The sequence below is a fragment of the Lepisosteus platostomus genome, chromosome 7, assembly GCF_059453375.1.
Source record: "Lepisosteus platostomus isolate fLepPlt1 chromosome 7, fLepPlt1.hap1, whole genome shotgun sequence".
Lineage (NCBI taxonomy): Eukaryota > Metazoa > Chordata > Actinopteri > Semionotiformes > Lepisosteidae > Lepisosteus > Lepisosteus platostomus.
Window position 1 is genome coordinate 8,386,268 of NC_142617.1, and position 19,096 is coordinate 8,405,363.

General features: G+C 38.1%; 2 protein-coding genes across 6 annotated transcripts in view; both read left to right on the forward strand.

The window, feature by feature from the left end:
• Positions 1-585: 585 nt before the first annotated feature.
• Positions 586-4,687, forward strand: cfap300 (cilia and flagella associated protein 300). Its single transcript, XM_088639038.1, has 7 exons — positions 586-757; positions 1,136-1,217; positions 1,486-1,558; positions 1,949-2,106; positions 3,149-3,321; positions 3,840-3,906; positions 4,514-4,687. The coding sequence occupies exons 1-7, from the start codon at positions 648-650 to the stop codon at positions 4,661-4,663; spliced, it is 813 nt and encodes a 270-aa protein (XP_088495164.1). The 5' UTR covers positions 586-647; the 3' UTR covers positions 4,664-4,687.
• Positions 4,688-7,811: 3,124 nt separating this feature from the next.
• yap1 (Yes1 associated transcriptional regulator) overlaps positions 7,812-19,096 on the forward strand; it is a 43,026-nt gene continuing 31,741 nt past the window's right edge. For 2 of the 5 annotated variants that reach the window (XM_088639048.1, XM_088639049.1), the window contains exons 1-2: positions 7,812-8,602; positions 10,276-10,508. In XM_088639048.1, the coding sequence (XP_088495174.1) occupies positions 8,402-8,602; positions 10,276-10,508 (434 nt within the window). In that variant the 5' untranslated portion in view covers positions 7,812-8,401. The remainder of the gene's footprint in view (positions 8,603-10,275; positions 10,509-19,096) is intronic. The other 3 variants (XM_088639046.1, XM_088639047.1, XM_088639045.1) reach the window with 3 other exon arrangements.

Below are 19,096 nucleotides of genomic sequence, written 5' to 3' on the forward strand. Positions count from 1 at the left end.
TGTTTTTTTTAATGCATTCAGTAAGTAGATTTTAAATGATTGATTGAAAAATGTAAACATATGCCTATCATTTCAGCTCCAAATACTCTTGCTCTCCCTAAAAGGACAAAATATGTCAAAAAGCACATGGGCCCAATGTCCCCATTCTAATTAAAGTCCTTTATGCTATTCATCCTCAACAAAGAAAATGAGCAACAACAGATTATGTACACATAACTAGATGGACTGTAATAACACATTTTCTTTACTTCAAATGGCCCTTTCAGGAGAAAACAAATGCACTTTGCTTGTAAAAGCTTCAAATCTGTTGTGATTTAATTCAAAACATTGTAAACCTTTACTGTGTTTAACAATACTTCAACACATCAGGCATTAACTAGCATAGCCTCTTGTCAATAGTCACAGTTAGCAACATCCTGATGTTCTTATGCATGCTTTCCAAATGTTTACATGCTCATGGGAGTTTTAAGATGCGCATTAAAAATGATTTAAAAACCCAGACTCTTCTGTAAAACTATATGAGAGCAGCTAAGCCGCCACATTGTTTAAGAACCCAAATGACCACAATTCTTTGCGCTGCAGGTAACGGAAGGTGGAGTTGGGAAAGCTTGTTTTTGTTGCCGTGGTAACAAGACTGTCCGTGAAACATGGCTTCGGAGAGACAGGGGCATGAAACTAAATACTCTTTTAATGTGCTTTCTAATAAAAGGTTTTCTTTTCTACATGACAGACATACTTCCGAACTCTTTATGAAATGGTAATTTTTCCTTTTTATTCGCTATTGAGAATTCACAGCCGTAATAACAATAGAGTGTGCGACTTAAGAGTGTTTTGCGCAACTTTATGGTTAGCAACAAAGCTGGTTGTAATAGAGCTCTTCTGCACACTGTCTCCATTGTATTTATTTTGCTTGTGAAGGAGCATCAAAATAAATTGCAGTTTGGTTCAAGGCCACCGAATTGTGAAATTTGCCTTGAATATAAAGATACTTTATAGCAGAAATGAAACAGAAAAACTCGTCGGCTAAGATGGCAATATTATTCATGCTTGTGGCTCCCGTTTCTTAAGAATTCTGTTGCCTTTATAAAGATTGTTTCTCTATATTTTGCTCTCTTGCTTTCATTTTCGTGCACAGGTCCATGTTAGGAAGGATTACAGCACAAGCCTTCAATTTCGATCAGTATTTCCACCCTTACAAAAAACATGATTTTGCATTAGTAAGTGAAACAACACTGTTTTCTTTCTGTTGATGCTTTTAGAATTTTTCTTTTTTAACCCTGAGTATTAATGCAATACTTAAGAAACACTTTGTGTACAGATATTTCCCGAAAATAGTTTGTAAATTTCTTCTAATAAGTTCTTGTGTTGGTGCATACGTGTATATTGTTATATTCTAAAGGTTCTGATCAATCTTATGTGTATTGCATGCTTTAATATCTCATGTATTATAACCTGATTGATAAATTGTATTTATTGAACATTTAGGATTTCTTCAAAGACCCTTGTGTGAAGTCCAATTTGAAAGTGTTAGATGCCTCTGGATTATGGAAGGCTTTAGGTAGAGTATTGATTTTTTGTGAATGACTTGCTTTGTGTTTTAATCTTGGAACAGCACATACTGTATTTAACTTTCACAGTGTTTATGTGTTTCTATGGACATGCAAAATGAGCTTTGTTGACAAACCCCTTGCTTAAAGAACATTTATCTAATGTGCAAAGCAACAATACCGTTACCATAAGTACTTTTAGGATTAACAAACATTTTAGAAGTATTGTTAATAGAGATTTGGTTTAGCTCAAAATAATTTATTTGATAACACGGAAAAAAAGCTACAGACAATAAGTAATTTGTACTAACTAGCTTGTTTAGTTGTTAGTAACTGTGTTTCTTGAAGATTTTTTTTTAGCATGTATATTTCAGTTTAGTTTTAATTGTTCTGTTTTGCAGACTCAGAGATAACCAAAGTAAATGTGGAGGCTGTTCCATGCACCAGGACTTCAATGGATCTCTTTGATGCTCTGTATTCATGTGGAATCTTACGTCCTTCAGGCCACATTGTCAAGTGCTTCCATGATTTTTATGCAGATTTTGATGAACTGCGAAACGTGAGTGTTGAAGTTCCTTGTTTTTGCATTGGCTGTAACTACAGTATATAAATACATTGACTCCAAATAGTCTTCACAGTCCAGCATTAGTGACCATTCGATGTACAGTGACTCTGTTTGGCAAATGTAGGACAACTTCGGGTCTTAGATGGGATTGTCTATATCTTACAACGACAAATCGCTCTGAAAAAAGATAGATATATATAATGATGCTATGACCAAAATCAGCAAAGTTTCTTCATTTTGTTAAGTTATGAGTGGGGGGCTACAATGTAATAGGTCAAGGATATCCATCCATTTTCACCATCTTTGTCTTTGGACTCTGGGACTCTGGGAGCACCTAGAGAAAACCCACACAAACACAGGGATAATATACAAACTCCATGCAGATTGCATCCGAGGTACAAAATTGAACCCAGGGCACCAGTGCTGTGAGAAAGTTATGTTAACCACTGTGCCACCATCAAGGTTTATTTCACCCTGAAAAGTAGAAAGGACACAACATTCATGCTGTTGAGCCCTATTCATATGTCAAGTATTGAACTCACAACTTACATTTAACAGCTCTGAGGCGTACTTTATTTAGGTGTACTGTAATTCAGTGACTCTCGTCTTTTCTGAATATTTGGACCCCTTTTTAATTTCCAGATGTTTTGCAGACCACCAAATGCTACTAGCTACCCATTTGTGTTTACAATATCTCTGATAGTTGCATAATGTTTATTTGACTGTGGTAATAATGCCCTGAATTCAACGTAATAGATTATATTTTAGCCTCTTTGCACTCATTGCTTGCTGGATTAGGCTCAGGCTTCCCGGTGACCCTGCATTGGAAGAAACAGTTGGAAAAAGATGCATGAATGGATGACATCTTGTACTAAACCATATTCTGTTTACTCTTCTCATTTCTATATCTGGTTACTTTAATTCTGTGTCATTTGTTAATGAGAGAAATTAATTCCTCTTAATGGAAACTATATTTTTTATCTTTCCGATGCTTGTTTATTCTTTCTATATCCACTTGTCTTTTCTTACACTAAAGATGCTGTTAATTGAAGACTCTGATAATTATGAGATAATTTGTCGGGAAGATCGTGAGGAGTTCCTTTTCCGACTCTTTAAGCATTTCTGCTTGGGGGGGGAGCTTTGCCAATATGAAGATGTTGTCGATCCTTACATAGAGACTACAAAGTCTGTGTACAAGGACCTTATCAGGTAAGTATATCAACTGAGCACAGTGTAAACACAAAATATATATCAGATAAAAAAAGGAATATTTTTTCAAAACCATAAGGTGTAGCTCCTCCTATACTGTTTGAATGTAAACCAGTGTTTCTTTTCAGTGTGTTGTTGTATGTGACTACGTGGACAATACAGAATGCAAGAGGTTGTAAGCCCATACACAATGCATTTCAGACAACAGGCCTTTAGTAACAATTGTCTGGTAATATTGCCATTATGTAAGTGTGTTTATAGTCTAAGAAAGTCTGTATGCATCAATATTATATAGAAGTATCACAAGACATCTATGTCTATGACTTATTATCCTGGTGAAAAATAGAACAATGAATAACTTAAAAAACAAATCAGATAAATAAAATCAAATAAATAATCTTTTCTTAATTATGGAACCTAATAAATTGTATATACTGATTTTTTGTATTGATACTATGAAAGGAAAAATGAAGTACCTTTACATGTATTGTTGTGAAACTGAAATATGTTTTTCATAGTGTTCAAAAAGACCCTGAAATGAAAGAAATCCGTGTCACCTCTACTGTATTGAAAGTCTCTGCTTATGTAAGTACATTTTTTTTTCTTATGGTGTTGTTACTTTATAATAGTGAAGTGACAAATTACAAATTTTAAACCACAGAGACATCATCTTCCATTTTCTTAATATAGTTGATCCCAAAAACGTTATACCAATTGTATTCTCCACTACAAAGTTCCTTCAGTTTGGTAAATATTTGAGACAGAATGAGACAATACTGTATTTTTATATTTAGTCTTTTTACATAGACTAAATATCTGAAATTCTGACTATATGTAACAGTTTTCATTTAACAGAAAGTTATGGATTTATACAGTATTTTGAAAGATTATTGTTAATTCATGAATTGCATAACATTCTGTCTTTCTAGGATGTAGAAAGTGGATTTAATAATTTTATATTTACGGATACACTAAAAAAGAAGACAAATGGCACCAAAGACTTCTTTAAAGAGCATATCCTAAAACATATGCCTAAGACATATTCCTACTTATATGCATTGCCATTTTTTAATATTATTATTTCTCATTCATAACTTCTTTTTCTAAAAGTTTACAGGACCTCTTATCCTAAAGGAAACAAATACAAAAATGAAGTGAGCATTTTACCAAGTGTTCTTTTAAATGTCCGCAGGATGACTCTGGCTTGTGTTATCCTTCATGTAAAGATGAAGAACAGACCTTCGCCTACTTGATTGTTGACCCTTTCAAGCGCCATGTATATGTCCTGTACCATTGCTTCGGAGTTGGATTATTTTCAGTGCCTGAGAAAGAAGCAAAATAAAAGGGTTTAAAAGTTCAACATTAACATTCTGGTTTGTTTTCTTGATTACAGTTATACGGATATGCTTTAGACTTCTGTATTAATGTCATTATTTTACTTCAGTACTGTAGGGGGCACAAGAATATCCGTAGCTCAAGAGGATAGGGATATTTAATGTAAAGAAGTTTCTTAACTTTCAAAAAAAGCGCAGCAGTGTACACTAGCTGTTGACACCTGTTGAATGTGTTTAAGAAAAGTCAATATGAAAATCTATGTTCACAGAGTTAGTTGAGTATAGACCTTAACTAAGCTTTTACTGTGTTTAGTCCTCTGGTTCATTTTGCTTTTGACTGTACGGAAGTCTGTTGGGTCGACTTTGACTAGAATGTATCTGTTCACTGTTTCCTAGACTGGGTCAAGAGCACCAGTATCTTCTTGTAACATGGTGACCAAAGCTGTACTTAATATTCTGTGTATACTGGTTTTACCAATGCATCCTTTGATTAAAATTACATATCACAACATTTTGTTATATATGTATAAAGTCATTTTCAGCTTCTTCAAGCTTAGTGTTTGCCAACTTATGTTTATAATTAATGTTTCTGCTATCTCCGTTTATCCCTCTGCACTTCACTACATTAAATGTCATCTACCAGGTGATTGCCCAGTCTTCATTTTTGTCTGTCATTTGTTTTTCATCTTATACAGCGTTTGCTAATCCTCCTATTTTGGTATTGGTTTACACTAGTCAAATATGACTAGTTTTCTTACTGTGCCATCAACTAAATCAATGTTACAAATTAGGCAGAATGAGGTCCTAATACAGGCCTTGTGCTGTAGTACTCCCCTAATTACTTCACATCAGTTTGAATCCTTATCTCTCAATGCCTAGTACCTTTAAGAATTATGAGGAACTTTATCAAAAGTCTGTGCTATTATTGCTTGTTTAAAGAAACTGAATAAGTTAGCTCACACCTGAAGAAGGCTCCACGGCCGAAACGTTGTGTTTTCTTTCTTCTCTTTTCAGCATGGAATAAACCTATTACTTGTTCCATTAAACAAGATAATTTAGCAAGATTAAATCAATGTCGACTATCCTCTAGAATCCCACTGACACATAAAATATATACAATACATAAATATGAAAGATCTGTAGTAATTAAATAAACATAAAACATTTTTAACTTTAGTCTCTTCAATAGTCTTTATGGAATGGTAAACTAAAAGACAGTATGCCTCAATGGTCCTTTGCTCACATAAAACAAACGGGGTGTAAAATAAAAGTGGTCTCCAGTTTGAGCAAAAGTGGAATTGCAGGTTCAGCTCAAGCTCGTGATGGCATGACAGATTAACTGTTGCCTTTTGCCTTTTGATAAAGCAGTATTGCTCCTCACAAAAGCAGCATGAATATAAAACAATTGTAAGAAGACTTGAGATGAGAAGCTAAAGGCCATAAGAGCATGGAAGCTAAAACTACCCTCAGGCCCCCTAAGTGGGTGGTCCCTTCAGGGCAGGGCAGAGGCACATGAGGAAAAACACTTTGTGATGGCTGTACCTGTTTTTTTTTTACAGACAGAAGCCTCCAGTTTACAATGTGGGCCCTTTTATTACTCTTTCGGATGGCATTCATAATCCCTGACCATTTAAGAGCACACATTTTCCAATCAGCCAAAAGAAAAGGGTTTCCTCCCAATGACTGACCTTCAGTAAAAGGTTGTAGTAGTGAAAATATACTTTTCATATGTTTTAAAAATAAATAATGAAAAATATAACCTAAATGATTAATATAATTCAAAGTGCAAAATAATGATCTATAATTTTCTCTCTTTTAATAAACAATCAGTATGGCTTAAAAAGGGTATTGCAGGGAAAGTAAAAACAAGACATTAATGGATCCAAAAAAAAACTCTTTTAACGCAACAAAAATCAAATATAAGCTCAGAAAAATGTTTTATTTTCTAAAACAACAACAATGCCAGTGTAAAGACAAGTGTTGAATCCTCTACATGAATTTTCATTTGAACGTAAAATAGAAATTTGTCATATGTTTTATGTGTAGAAAGTTAAACTTCAGATATGTGGGCTGTTTCTCATAACAGACGTGTATATATTTTAAAATGACAGCATATGTAAACTTAAGTATTGGGACTGTGTTAAAAGGGAAGATGCAAAGTAACCTTTTGAAACCATTGTTCATGGTTTTACAGTCTCTGAAAGAGGATTAATAAAGATCCATAATCATTCAGTGCCTTGGTGTATGGGAAAGGGGCAGAAACAGTTCCTATACATCACTGAGGCGGATTCTTGACAAAATGATTTCTCAATAGAATGAAGAGGATGATTTGCATAACAATTATGGGAACCTTGTAGAAATGGCTTTCATTGGCACTGTAGAGGAAAAACATTATTTCTTAATAAAGAGCCTATATTTTACAATCACGGTTCTGTTTTAATGTGAGATAAATTGGATTAATATTTACTGAGAACCATTCTCTAGAGAAATATATTTATTCTCTTCAAAATCAGGATACAATTTACCGTTTTCTTCACATTCTTCAAAGCCTTTTTTAAAAAAAAATAGAATATTTAGATCGTAGTTAAGAGAATATATTTAGAATTGTACAGCGGAAAAGGACGGAAGTTAAATTAATTTTAAGAATGTAGAACTAGAGAGCAACAACAGAATTGTGTCCAAAAACAAAGTATCAATTGGCATTTAGTTATTATTATCATCATAATTTATGCTGGCAATCGTGTCACTGGTAGAACAGTAGGAGTCAACAGCATCCAGATGAACTGGGAACTTAACGTGTAATTAAATGTTTATTAAGCCACCTTAGATTTTTTAGTTGACAAAATCTACATTCTAAGTCTACATTTTCTAAAAGGTACTCAAATTAAATGAACCAACTTTGTACAGTAAATAAAATATGTAGAAGTAGTGTTATTCGTACTAATATTCCGAAATGAGAAAAAAACAACAACAATTAAGGATTCAATATTTATTGCGTGTCGAAGATGCTATTTTCTAAGCGCCCCTGGACTCAGGTTTAACCTAGGGAGAAAGTTATCCCACATAAAAAGGGATGTTGCGTCTTTAAACTCCCCACTCTCCCTGATTAATGATGCCAAGCTCCGCCTGCTTCTGACTCAGCGATCACATGAGTCATAAAAGTTTGATGTCCCAGCCAAAGTTTCGGACGAAGTTTAGGAAAACTTAGTAGTTTTGGAAAGGCAGTGATTTGCGATGAGCGGCTCGGCGGTTCGTTTTCGCTGGGGGAAATATAAACCAACCCTCTGAGATTTAGAAGTAACCTAAGTAAAACGGTCTGTAACTTTTGTTTACAGGAGGCAGTCGGTGTTGAGGTATGTTTTAGATTATTGACGATCAACAAGTTTTACATTTATAAGCCGACCCGACTGTAACGGCTGCCTTGGACTGGAAACTGGCTGGACGTCGTTGTGACTTTACTCGGCGTCCTTTCTCGGCTGCAAAGTGAAACAAAAAGAACTTATTCGGGAGAAAAAGAAACATTAAATAACACGCGAGAATACAAGAATAAAATACAACGGAGGAATTGGAATAGCTTTTTGGAATAAGCTTTGCAGAGTCTATATGATCCGGGTACTCATTGCAACACTTGGGCTTTCCATGTTTTTGGATTGATTTCTTTTCTTTTTTTGGGGGGTTACCCCACTTCGGGCACCTAAGGTTTTTTTTTTTGTTGTTGTTGTTAGTTGTTGTTGTGTTTGGGAAGGATGGATCCAAGCCAGCACAACCCCCCCGCCGGCCAGCCGATCGTCCATGTTCGGGGCGATTCGGAGACGGACCTGGAAGCGCTGTTCAACGCCGTCATGAACCCGAAAAGTGCCAACGTGCCCCCGTCAGTCCCCATGAGGCTGAGGAAACTTCCCGACTCCTTCTTCAAACAGCCCGAGCCAAAGTCGCACTCTAGACAAGTAAGATTTCCCTCTCTTCCCCCACCAACCCCCCTCCGTCTCCCTGCCCCCCTCTCTTTCCTTGTAGTCCAAAAGTTCAGGCTGAAGTGTGCTGGCATTTCAAAGGCTTTTTATCTGGACCAGAAGCGGATGGGAGTTTTTTTCTTTATATATTTTAACAAATTCCTGATGTGTTATGTAGTTTGTTAGCAGAGGTCGCCATGCTTAGGGTTTGTTTTTTTTTTTCTGCAGAGTCCGGGCAGCGCCTCGGTTTTATTTAAGCATGGAGACCTCCTAATACGTGGTCCGTATCCGATATTTGTAGCTTGGATGGCTCGCTACGTACAAGTGGGTACCCACGTAATAATTTTCTCTCCTGCAAGAAGGAGGATTGCCGGGAGTGGGGGGGAGAAAACCCTGATAAATGTAATCCATTTCACAAGCAGAAATTGTTAGAGCTGGTATTTTTTTTTTTAAAAAAAAACATCTTTCAAGTAAAAATATTATTAAAAACAAATATTTTGGGATAACAAATGGGGCTGACTTCGGGCAGCTTTGATTTGTACCGTATCATGTCGAGTAAGAGAGAGCCTACCTTTTAACTTTAATGGAAAACAGACTGTCATAACAAGTCGTGGGCCGTATTTTGACTTCGCCTAAAGGTTTGGAATACATCATCCAAGCCGGGCTTCGGTGTGTGTGGTGCTTGCACACACAACCCGGGGAAGATTAAAGCGCATAAATCAAGGAAGGCCTCTATTTCTGCTCTGACTGAGCTCTCTGGGGTTGGGGGGGGTATATTCCTGTAGGCTCCTTAGAGATTGAGTAAGGGGATACTCATCTGTTGTACGTTTAAAGACAACAGTGTCTGAAGTGCTCTTTCATGCCACAAGCTTAAAAAATAACCTTTAGGTCTCTTTTTTTTTAAAAAAATTAAAGCTTTGTAAATAACGGTAGCTGCTAGGTTTTCGTGTTTAAAAAAAAGTGTTACTGACACATTTCGTATGAATTTCCCCTTAGAATCACACCTTTAATCTTCGCGACTCCGCGCTGAGTCAGTTTCTTTATTTTAATGCTTTGACACAACTGGTTTGATATTCACTGGGATCTCGCAGTCTTGTCAAGTGCGCTGCCCTGACTCTTCAGTGTGAGTCACTGATTTGAAGGGAATGGTGGAACAGTGCACACAGCCTTGGGCCACAACTTTCTATATCCACATCGCCCACTGCTTGCAAAGTTCTTCACAAGTTCATTCTTGCTTTCCGTGTCGTGGAAGGTTGGCTTTCACAATGGGAAACCTTGTATACAAAAAATATGATCTGTTTGAGTTGTTAATAGGGAAACCTTGACTACATGATCAGACAGGAATCGGGAGTTAATGTGATATTCGGTTTCTCTAACATTTAAAGTGAAATGCAATTCGTGTGTGCGAGTACATCTTAAAAGTACTTGTGTAATAGGTCATTTGTGAACCTATCTTCCACTGGAATTATGACCAAGGTCGTGGTATAATGACCTGCTCCCAGCTTTTAAAGCTTGCAAGTATTAACGCGTCTTGCCAACCCCAATATGATGAAATTTAATTCAGTTCTGTGAAATGGGAATGAGGTGTTGAAAGTTGCAATTATCCCTTGCCCCCTCCCCTCCCAAACTTGTCATTCATCCCTTCCCCTGTGCTTCTCCTTCCTGTCCAGGCCAGCACGGACGCAGGCACAGCTGGGACGCTGGCACCGCAGCACGTCCGAGCGCACTCCTCGCCCGCCTCGCTGCTGAACGCCGTGTCTCCCGGCTCCCTGGCAGGGGTGATCCCGCCCGGGGCGCCCCCGCAGCACCTCCGCCAGGCCTCCTACGAGATCCCTGACGACGTGCCTCTGCCCCCGGGCTGGGAGATGGCCAAGACCCCCTCTGGGCAGAGATACTTCCTCAAGTGAGTGTCGCACACAGCTCCTGATGCTTCTCCAGTCCAGTCCACTCCACCGCACCGCAGGGGCCCCCTTTCGGTTTTGTTTCCTTCAAGGTGCGGCCATTTCATAAATCGGCTGTCCACCTTGAATCAGTGCAGCCCACTCCTTGACAAGCCCGGCGCCACGGTCACTTCCTGTTTGTACAGGCAGGCCCCCCCCCCCCCAACTAGATCTAGATAGTGTTGTCGTTTGATAGCACTTTTATTCACAAAGAAAAGTTGCGAGCTTTTAATCTGTGGGTACTTTTCAAAAAAAGGTTTGCTGATGGTTGATCTTTTAGTAGAGCTTGGGGAAAATGCACTGTAATCACAGCGGAAACTTCACTTAGTCTGCATGTTGTGCACTTAATGGGTTAGAGGTTTGACCAGTAGGGATTAATGCCAGTCATTTACCGTTTTAGGCAGCATGTAGTTTTAGTACCCTTACCCTTTTAGGATAAAGATTTAGATTTCATTGCCTAATGTGAAATGAATGCCCCAGTCCTTCTGTACTCCTGATCTGATCACTAAGCAAGAAGTCTCTTTTGGATGACACTTCTTTGCAGTGGCTCAGTTTCTGGAAGTGGATTAAGTCAAGCAACCCAAACCCAAATTGTGCAGTTAAAGCTGTGAAGTGCTTTAGGCGTTCTGAATGAAAGTGATTATCTGTTGCATTCTAATACAATTCAGAATTCTTTGCTATTTCTATCCCCTTTTGCCAGCCAATATTGTGCTTTACTGATACATGTGTGCTTTACAGTACAATGAAGAGTATGCTATGGCAGTTGACATGGCTTTTATAGTAGGTTTGTGCAAAAATCTTAAGTGAGGTCTTGATGCAAACTTGTATCCCAATACAGAATAGCTTTTGAATCTTCAATGTTTTTTTCTTTTTCTTGCTTGCTGTGCTTGTGTAAATGTAACTTTTTGTTTTGTCCTTGGGAGAACATTTAGGGAATCAAACAGCATAATGTGCATCTTGAATGACATTATTCTTTTATAATTCTTCAAGTTTCCCCTGTTTGATTTCCGAACTGAACCAGGACTTAATGATTGAGTTCATGAATATGGGTTAAAAAGCTATTTTTCCTGCTGTCCTTGTGATTCTTCAGCTCAGTTCTTCATAGGTTTTAGACGCCAACTGACTTTGTTGACCCACAGAACAGTTTGTTCAAGTACTGTAAGTTTAAGGCAGGTGCTGCTTGCAAAATGGACTGCTCAAGTATGATTTCATGGTAACATGTTGTAACTTAACAGAAGAGCAATGCTCTGCAGAAGATTAGGGCCTCATTTAGGGTGATCTGATTGACTAATCATTCCACAGTGTTGCATACTCTTAAAGTTCATGCCCTGACTCGACGTGGTAATAAAGGTTTAATTATCAGATCTTCAAAACATATGGGGGTGAATTGTACTTGGTATATGTATTTCTCTTGTTTATAGGTGTAGAAAAGTTTGGGTTATACAATATAGGAGCTAGGTTAGGGATTTTCTTATTGAAAAAGCATAAACCTGTTAGAATTTCATATAAAAGCATTTTTGCTGCTTTTAGCACAACCTTTTTTGTCAATTCACATTTATTTTGATTGGCACGCACCCTTTAAGTCATTGTTCAGTACCTCGTAGCCCTTTCAAGTGTTATATCTGTCAAACAAGTTGTGCAACTGCAGCCCAGTTATACCTGTGTTTTGACTTTTCTGATTAGATCTTGTATTTGTAGCCTGACAGCATTTGTGGCTTGAGTTAGTGTAAGTGCGTTGTGTAAATGTCTTCTTTCTTGGTTTCGATGTTTCCACAGACTTCTTTGAGATGTCCTGCTTAAATAGCACAAGACATTTTTCTTCAAGCCTCTGAAATACCTCAAACCAAGTCTTATTTATTTGTTTTATTTAGCTTTGCCAGATTAGCTTCAGTGTATATGTATGCATCATACGTGTTTAGCAGTTCCCAGAAAATTGTTTTAAGTTGTGTGACAAAAGTATTGTTGCCCGTGAGCTGACATTTATTATTTGGCCATTTTCAAACTTGTTTAATAAAGGTATGCACAGATAAGTTTAGAACACAAAGCACTCATTTGTAAACTCTTAAATACAACGTTTGCAGGCTTTTAAAGCAGACTGAAAATATCCCTCTTTCCCCTCTTCATCCTTGGGGTGGTGTGTTTGGTGTCCATTTCAAAGGGTCAGATTTCAAGCAGGACAAAGGCACATTTTAGAAGTCTGCCATTGCAGCATACTAGGCTCTTCCAGTGGGTTGAGCTAATCGGTTCTCACAAGCCTTCCAAAATAAATCAGGGTACCAGTTTATTTCAAGAATTGGGAGGGGGGGAAAGTAGTTTGTAGAAGAGGAGTAAATCTATTTTTCCTTGCATGGCTTGCGTCCCTGTTAATGTGAGATGCTGTTTGTGGACTGATTCTTTATAATGGCACATTTTAAAGTTGTTCATAGCTTTTAGCCAAAGTTGGTAAGAGAGATAAAGGAATGTTTGGTATTAATAAAAAGTTGGATAACTGCGTGGATGCCTATGTCACCTTGTCTGGTGGAATTAAACAAATTCCTACATGCAGTGTACAACCGTGGGCAGGCAGCAGGAAAATAATTGTTACGTCTTTCACTCGAAAATGAAACCTTTCTGCAGTAAATGTCACTTTTTCTTGGGAGCATCTCCATTGTCACTCTTTCAAATCAAACTCAATGTAAGTGCCAATTGGGTTATTTGGGAAACGTTAGCACAGATATATAAGAATTTAGTTATTGGGTCCGGCTGGTATCATTTAGATAATGTATGTGTATTGCTAAAAGAAGTACAGTTCCGATGCTTGTTGTGTGAAGCATGCAAGAGTACTAAGTTGGTTTGTGAGGTGTTAACCTGGGACATTAAGGCCTCTGAGAGTATTGAGGCTTTTGGAATTATAGTTGCTTGATTTAAAAAAAAAAAAAATCTGATCAGTTCACTTGTAATCATGGTCCTGTGGTGTCTTGGGCCTTCATTTTTGTGATCTCCGTGTTCTTGTTTTGTGTAAGTGGTAACTCCAGAGGAAAAACTGTCTGGAAGAAGTGGGGAAAAAAATGTTGTTCTTTTGTCAGATTGTATTCTAGGCAGTTTACTAAAATTGGTGACCAATCGGATATGGGCAAACATGATTGCCCTCAAATTTACTTGGAGGAAAAAAAGCATTTGAAAACAGATGTTTCAGATGCAACATCTGTGAAACATCTGCTGTACTAGGGGCAGTCCTTCAAAAGTAGGGGGTGAAGAAAGAATCTACAAATATCAGGTTGTTGCATGCTGCGAACTTTAGCTCACTTGGGTTTTCTAATCAGTCTTCTAGATAAGACTTGATGAGGAGCCTAAATCCTCAGATATCCTTGTTTAGGACAAAACCTCTAGACAAGACTGTCTTGAAACCAAAATAAGGATAAAAAGAAAATCAGTGTTGTAGGCATTGAAGATATAAATAGCCATTTCGGCAGCATGTCTGTTTTTTGTTAACTCTTGTGTACACTGTAGCTTGGAAGCACACACTTTTCTTAGTTAAGTCTGTGTCTACATGGGCTTTGTTTGATCTGTGATCATTGTCTTTGAGCACTGATAGTGTGGATTAGTTACAGGAAAACCAAACTTCCCTGAACTCCCACCACCTCACCCGCATTTATTGTAGTGAAAACAAAATATGAAATAAAATAGTGGTTTTCATTTCATGTTGTTGTTGACCTCAACCAATTTTGTGGTTGCCTTTCCCACAGGATGCGATCCCCCCCACCCCCCAACAACTTCCTAGTTTTCATTATGATCTTTTCGATGACTTCCTCTATGAGGTTGTGGTTAGGATTGAGCCGAAATGTGTGTGATGGTATCTGTGCAGATGGACTGAGAGGAGGTGGAGTTTCCCAGTGAACGAAGACTCATGGGAGTCAGATGATGAAGAGCTTCTCAATAACGTTTTCAGGGCTGATTCAGAAAAAAGCCTTTCTGAGTCTTCAGATATTATAAGGTTATTACAGGACAGTATGTGGCAGTTTATTTTATTGTTGCGTTTTTTGGAAACATTTAATGTTTCTGTGATTAATTCTAGTATGACAGTCTTTGCCTAGGAAAATTCACGCATTTAAGTTTTTACATTTACGGATAGATTTACAGAACAGAAGTCTACTGCCTATCAGCCTTTATTGCCGTTTCCCTTTGAATTGGGTTTAATTGAGTTAGGTGCATTATCTGCCTTGTTAAAAGTAGTCACTCAAAACTTTCCCCTGGTTCCAAGAGATTGCCATTACATAGATTTTAAAATACTTGTTCCCCTTCGACTAAAAAATGACAGATAATCTGTTCAAGAAGCCTTTTCCCCTGCACTGGCAGTGGCTTCATAGCATGTCAAACACAAAGAATGGCGGTACGTGACTCTGCCAGTATATTGTGTAGCTCTAGAGTAACGTTTATGGAGTGCTGTTCAGATTGCTTCTTTAACCAAAAAAGCTAAAATACAAAAGTGTAATGATTATGGATTTAAGCCCTGGTCTTTTACATTTGCTGGTGTTGTTGGCAACAAGCTTGTGGATTGGCGTGTGATGATGCATGCTGGTTTAAAGGAGTTGTCTTCTTAAACACAAGTTTCTATTTCTTAAATAGCCTCTTTTAACCTTACGATCCCCTAATTTGTTGAATTATGCTGTAGTCAACTGAACTAAATTAAGAATTTCTAAAGAGTGCCAGTTGTGACTTATCTGTCTGGAAACCAGCTCAGAATGACATTATCGTGAACTGCATGCTTTTGTTTTTGTATTGAGGGTAATGAAAAGGTCCTATTTGAACATTTTTCTATAATCAGTGCTAGTATTTCAAAACAGTTACTGTTGTGATGAAACATACTGTATAGGCACTCACTGTCTCAAGCTCAGATGTGTGGTCAAGCCTGAATACCTTTTATACAGGGCTATTAGATTTACTCAGATCTGCACAGTTTTTGTTTTTATAGATGAGCACAGGCAGCGAGCGGTTGCCTAAACTGGTTCCATGATTAAATCAAGGTGGAGAGGAGCCGTTGTTTTTTGGACTTCAGGATGAAGGTGTAGTTGTGTTAGTGAAGATAATGGGGTAATGATGACGTTTAGAGATTCCTCTTCCAGGAATCCAGGCATGTTCGCAGAATAAAGGGGAAATGAAGACTGGGCTGAATGCTTTAGCATGGATCCCCTAATCTGTTACCTTCAAGTAGAGAAAGGAAGTTAAAGCATGGCTTGGGTTGCTTGAAGTTCATCCCTTTTGCAAAGCTAAAGCGCAAACAGGCACTCAAAAGGGGCTGAGATGGCCTAGATAACATTACCCCACTACCTGCTGCAGATCAAAGCCTGGACACTTGATCTCATAGTTAAAGTAGTCACAGCGGGCTCAGCAGAATCACTGGAAAAGCTCCTATTTATAAACAGTAGTGCTACAAACCCAGGGCCAGAGAAGATCTTGTTAGTACAGTGAAGGCTCACGTTTCACTTAGCTGATCACTCATGTGAAAGTGGAGTGGGTTCTACTACAGGAACTCTTTTTTTTTCCGTTTTTCCTATGAAGTCATTTAATCTTGAACCAATCAAAACCTGTGACTTAAGATTTATCCAGAGTAACCACCTGCTTCTTTCTTCGTAACTCTCCACCCTGTGTACATTTATACTAAGAAATGAGATTTATGAAACCCTGAGAGTGTTAAGAACTGCGACACTAAAATTCCAGTTATGGTGGTTGTGACGCGAGTTATACTGAATGAATTTGCAGTGACCGGCAATAGGAGGTGTGATGTTGCCTTTGTTATTGCAACACGTTCAGCAAGATAAGCCGCAGAGCAGGGAAACCGAGACCGAACTCTGTATGTAAATAATCTGTAGTCCTGGGTGACATTTCTGACACTTGGCTTCATGCGTCTGTACCTTGTCGTGGTGAAGCGAAGGGACCAATTGTGTCTAAATGTAACCGTGGCCAAAGTCTTTATACAAAGAAAGCAGATCCTTAATGCAGACCCTGCAGCTCCTTTAAACACGAGAAACTGAAAGAGTTCAAGTCTGGAACTGCCCGTTTCGAAGAGCTGGTATATTACTAACTGAACTGAGCTGCTTTGCCTGGAGCAGTGCAGCAACAAATTGAGGCTGACAGTCACAGCTCCTGTTACCAGACCTTTCCGGTTTTCCTTTTTGTTTTAAAAAAAAAAAAGATTGTACTCCGTTTTTGCTATAATCAGATGGTAGCGCTGGTTGTAAGCATGCTGGGAAGTTCAGCGACCGCCACACTGCTTCGATTTTTAAATTTGAAAAAGTTTGGATGGAGAAATTGGTTTGTATTGACGGCCGATTTTGAAAAGGCCGGCTTTAACAATTCCAAATAAATCCAGCTCATTTGCTGATCCCTCTCAAGAGAAGCTAAAAAAAAGTTGTCACCTTAACTTCCTGTCTCCTGATGTGGGAGGGGCAATCTTTTGACAAGTAAACATGGAGCTAATAAGTTCCCAGAGCCATACACCAGAGGAGGTGTTTGTGGTGTCCTAAGTCCTGAAGTAGTGAAAGGATTGCAGTTAAGATGCAGTAGTGAAATATGTGCTAAGCAGTATTTCTCTTTACTTCAGAAAGGTTTTCAAATGGGCTTTTGGAAGCCAATTTAGACATGGTAGTGATTTACAGCTGTATTCACTTTGCTTCATTCAGGTTTCTAGTTAATGTTTTCTGATTGTATGCACTTGTGTCCCTTTTCTGGGTATTGCAAACTGGAGGGAGAGTAATTATTGTACAAGGAAGTAGCCTGATGGCTTAAAGACAAGGAAGCCCTCATAAATTACATGTGGAGAGAGTGGTTAAATGTTTGAATTTGAATGCTTTTTATAAGGGAGTGTTGTAGAGGGGAGTGGGAGACTGCATCCATTTTCTTTGGGATTTTCCCACCACTTTCCTCTAGATTGCAGGCCGTTTTAGAGAATACAAAAACTGTCAGGTGGTGTGTTTGACTCCAGATTAAAAAGGTGTCTTTTTTTTCTGTAAATACTGTGTTTCTGATTCTGCCAAGCTGGACTAATTCTCCCCACTCTGGCGTGCGTAGCAAATATGCTGGCTACGTTTTACAGCTCTATAAACATCACAACTTGCCAGTTTTAGGAAAACATGTCAGCAACACTTTGATTAAAGTAGTATGTTCATCCACAAAATTGAACGATTTAATTTATTATTTTTTTTCCAGGAAATACATTTCCGTTAGTTGTCAAACTAGAAGTTATTTTTTTCTTAGTCTCGGTATCTGCCCAAAGTTAATCTTTTGTTATTAATGTTATTCAAGAGCTGCTGGTTTTCAAGCTGTGGCCTTGGGCCTTTAAATCTGTCATGTGAGGCATGATGATTACCAGAACACAGCATGTCAACCATGCCAGTCGTCGTGGAAACGGAGCTTTGTCTGCAAAACATTGCTGGACTTTTGACTTCATTCTTAGGTCTGCATTGAAGTGGGGGTGAAGTAATATATTTAATTTGTTAGGAAAGACATTAGTTGTATAATCAATCCATTAAGTCAATCACACCTCTTTTTAAATCTAAAATAGCTTACTACTTCAGAAATAGCTTTACATTTCCTTTGGTTGCATTGTGCCATTATGAGTAAGCTGTAAAAAACACTGCCTTATTTTCCCCATGTTTACAGTTGTCCGAGTCGACAGTACGTACAGTAGGAATAGGCCTTACTGGGCACGTATTAAGTTGTTTTCTGCAGAGACCAGCCACTCACTTCACAGAACTGGTTGGTGTTATCAGTTGTAGTTAATATAACTTTGGCACCTCAAGTTTGTTGGCAGAGAGATGTTAAGTTTGCTGATGGAGCTGATTAGAGGTGGATGGAGGTCACATAACTACCCAGCTGTACTTTTGCAATACATTTTCTTTCCTGTGTTTCTAAAGGTTTTTTTTGCGTATTAATCCCCTTGAATCAATATAGATTTGTTTGTAAGGGTAGGCTGCAGAATAAAAACATTGTATATATTACTATATAGCATATATATGACTGTTTGGGCCAGTGGGTTTTTGTGCCAAGGGTTTTTGAAGCTGTTCAGATGTTTGTTTTTGTTTCCAGTTGTTGACAGCAGTGTACGCTGTACAATATTAACTATGGCTGAGGCACCTCCAGGGCCTCAAGCACCATTCTGTAGTTTAAAGGACAGCATTTGTTAAAACATTTAGCAAAGGCGAAAGTCATAGGCTAAGTAAACTGTTGCAAACAGATGTTCAGGATGCAGCAAATACCATGGATAGAACCTAAGCTAGGCTGCGAAGTGTGACATGGGTTTGGTCACAGTTGATTTACTTAGGCATGTGGGTTATGAAAAATGTAAGTGCATACTACATAATGGTAAATACGTCCTATACAGACACTCATACATAACCCTGGGAGAGATTATATAGATTTGTGTGGGAATGAAGGAGAAGAGCTACGCTTAGCACGTGCAGTGTGGTTCATTTTTATATCCTGTACATAAAATATTAGGTTACCCAGTTGCTATGGCCCTACATACAAAACCAAATGTAATACATAATACATTTTACTTCAGAATACCTGTTGT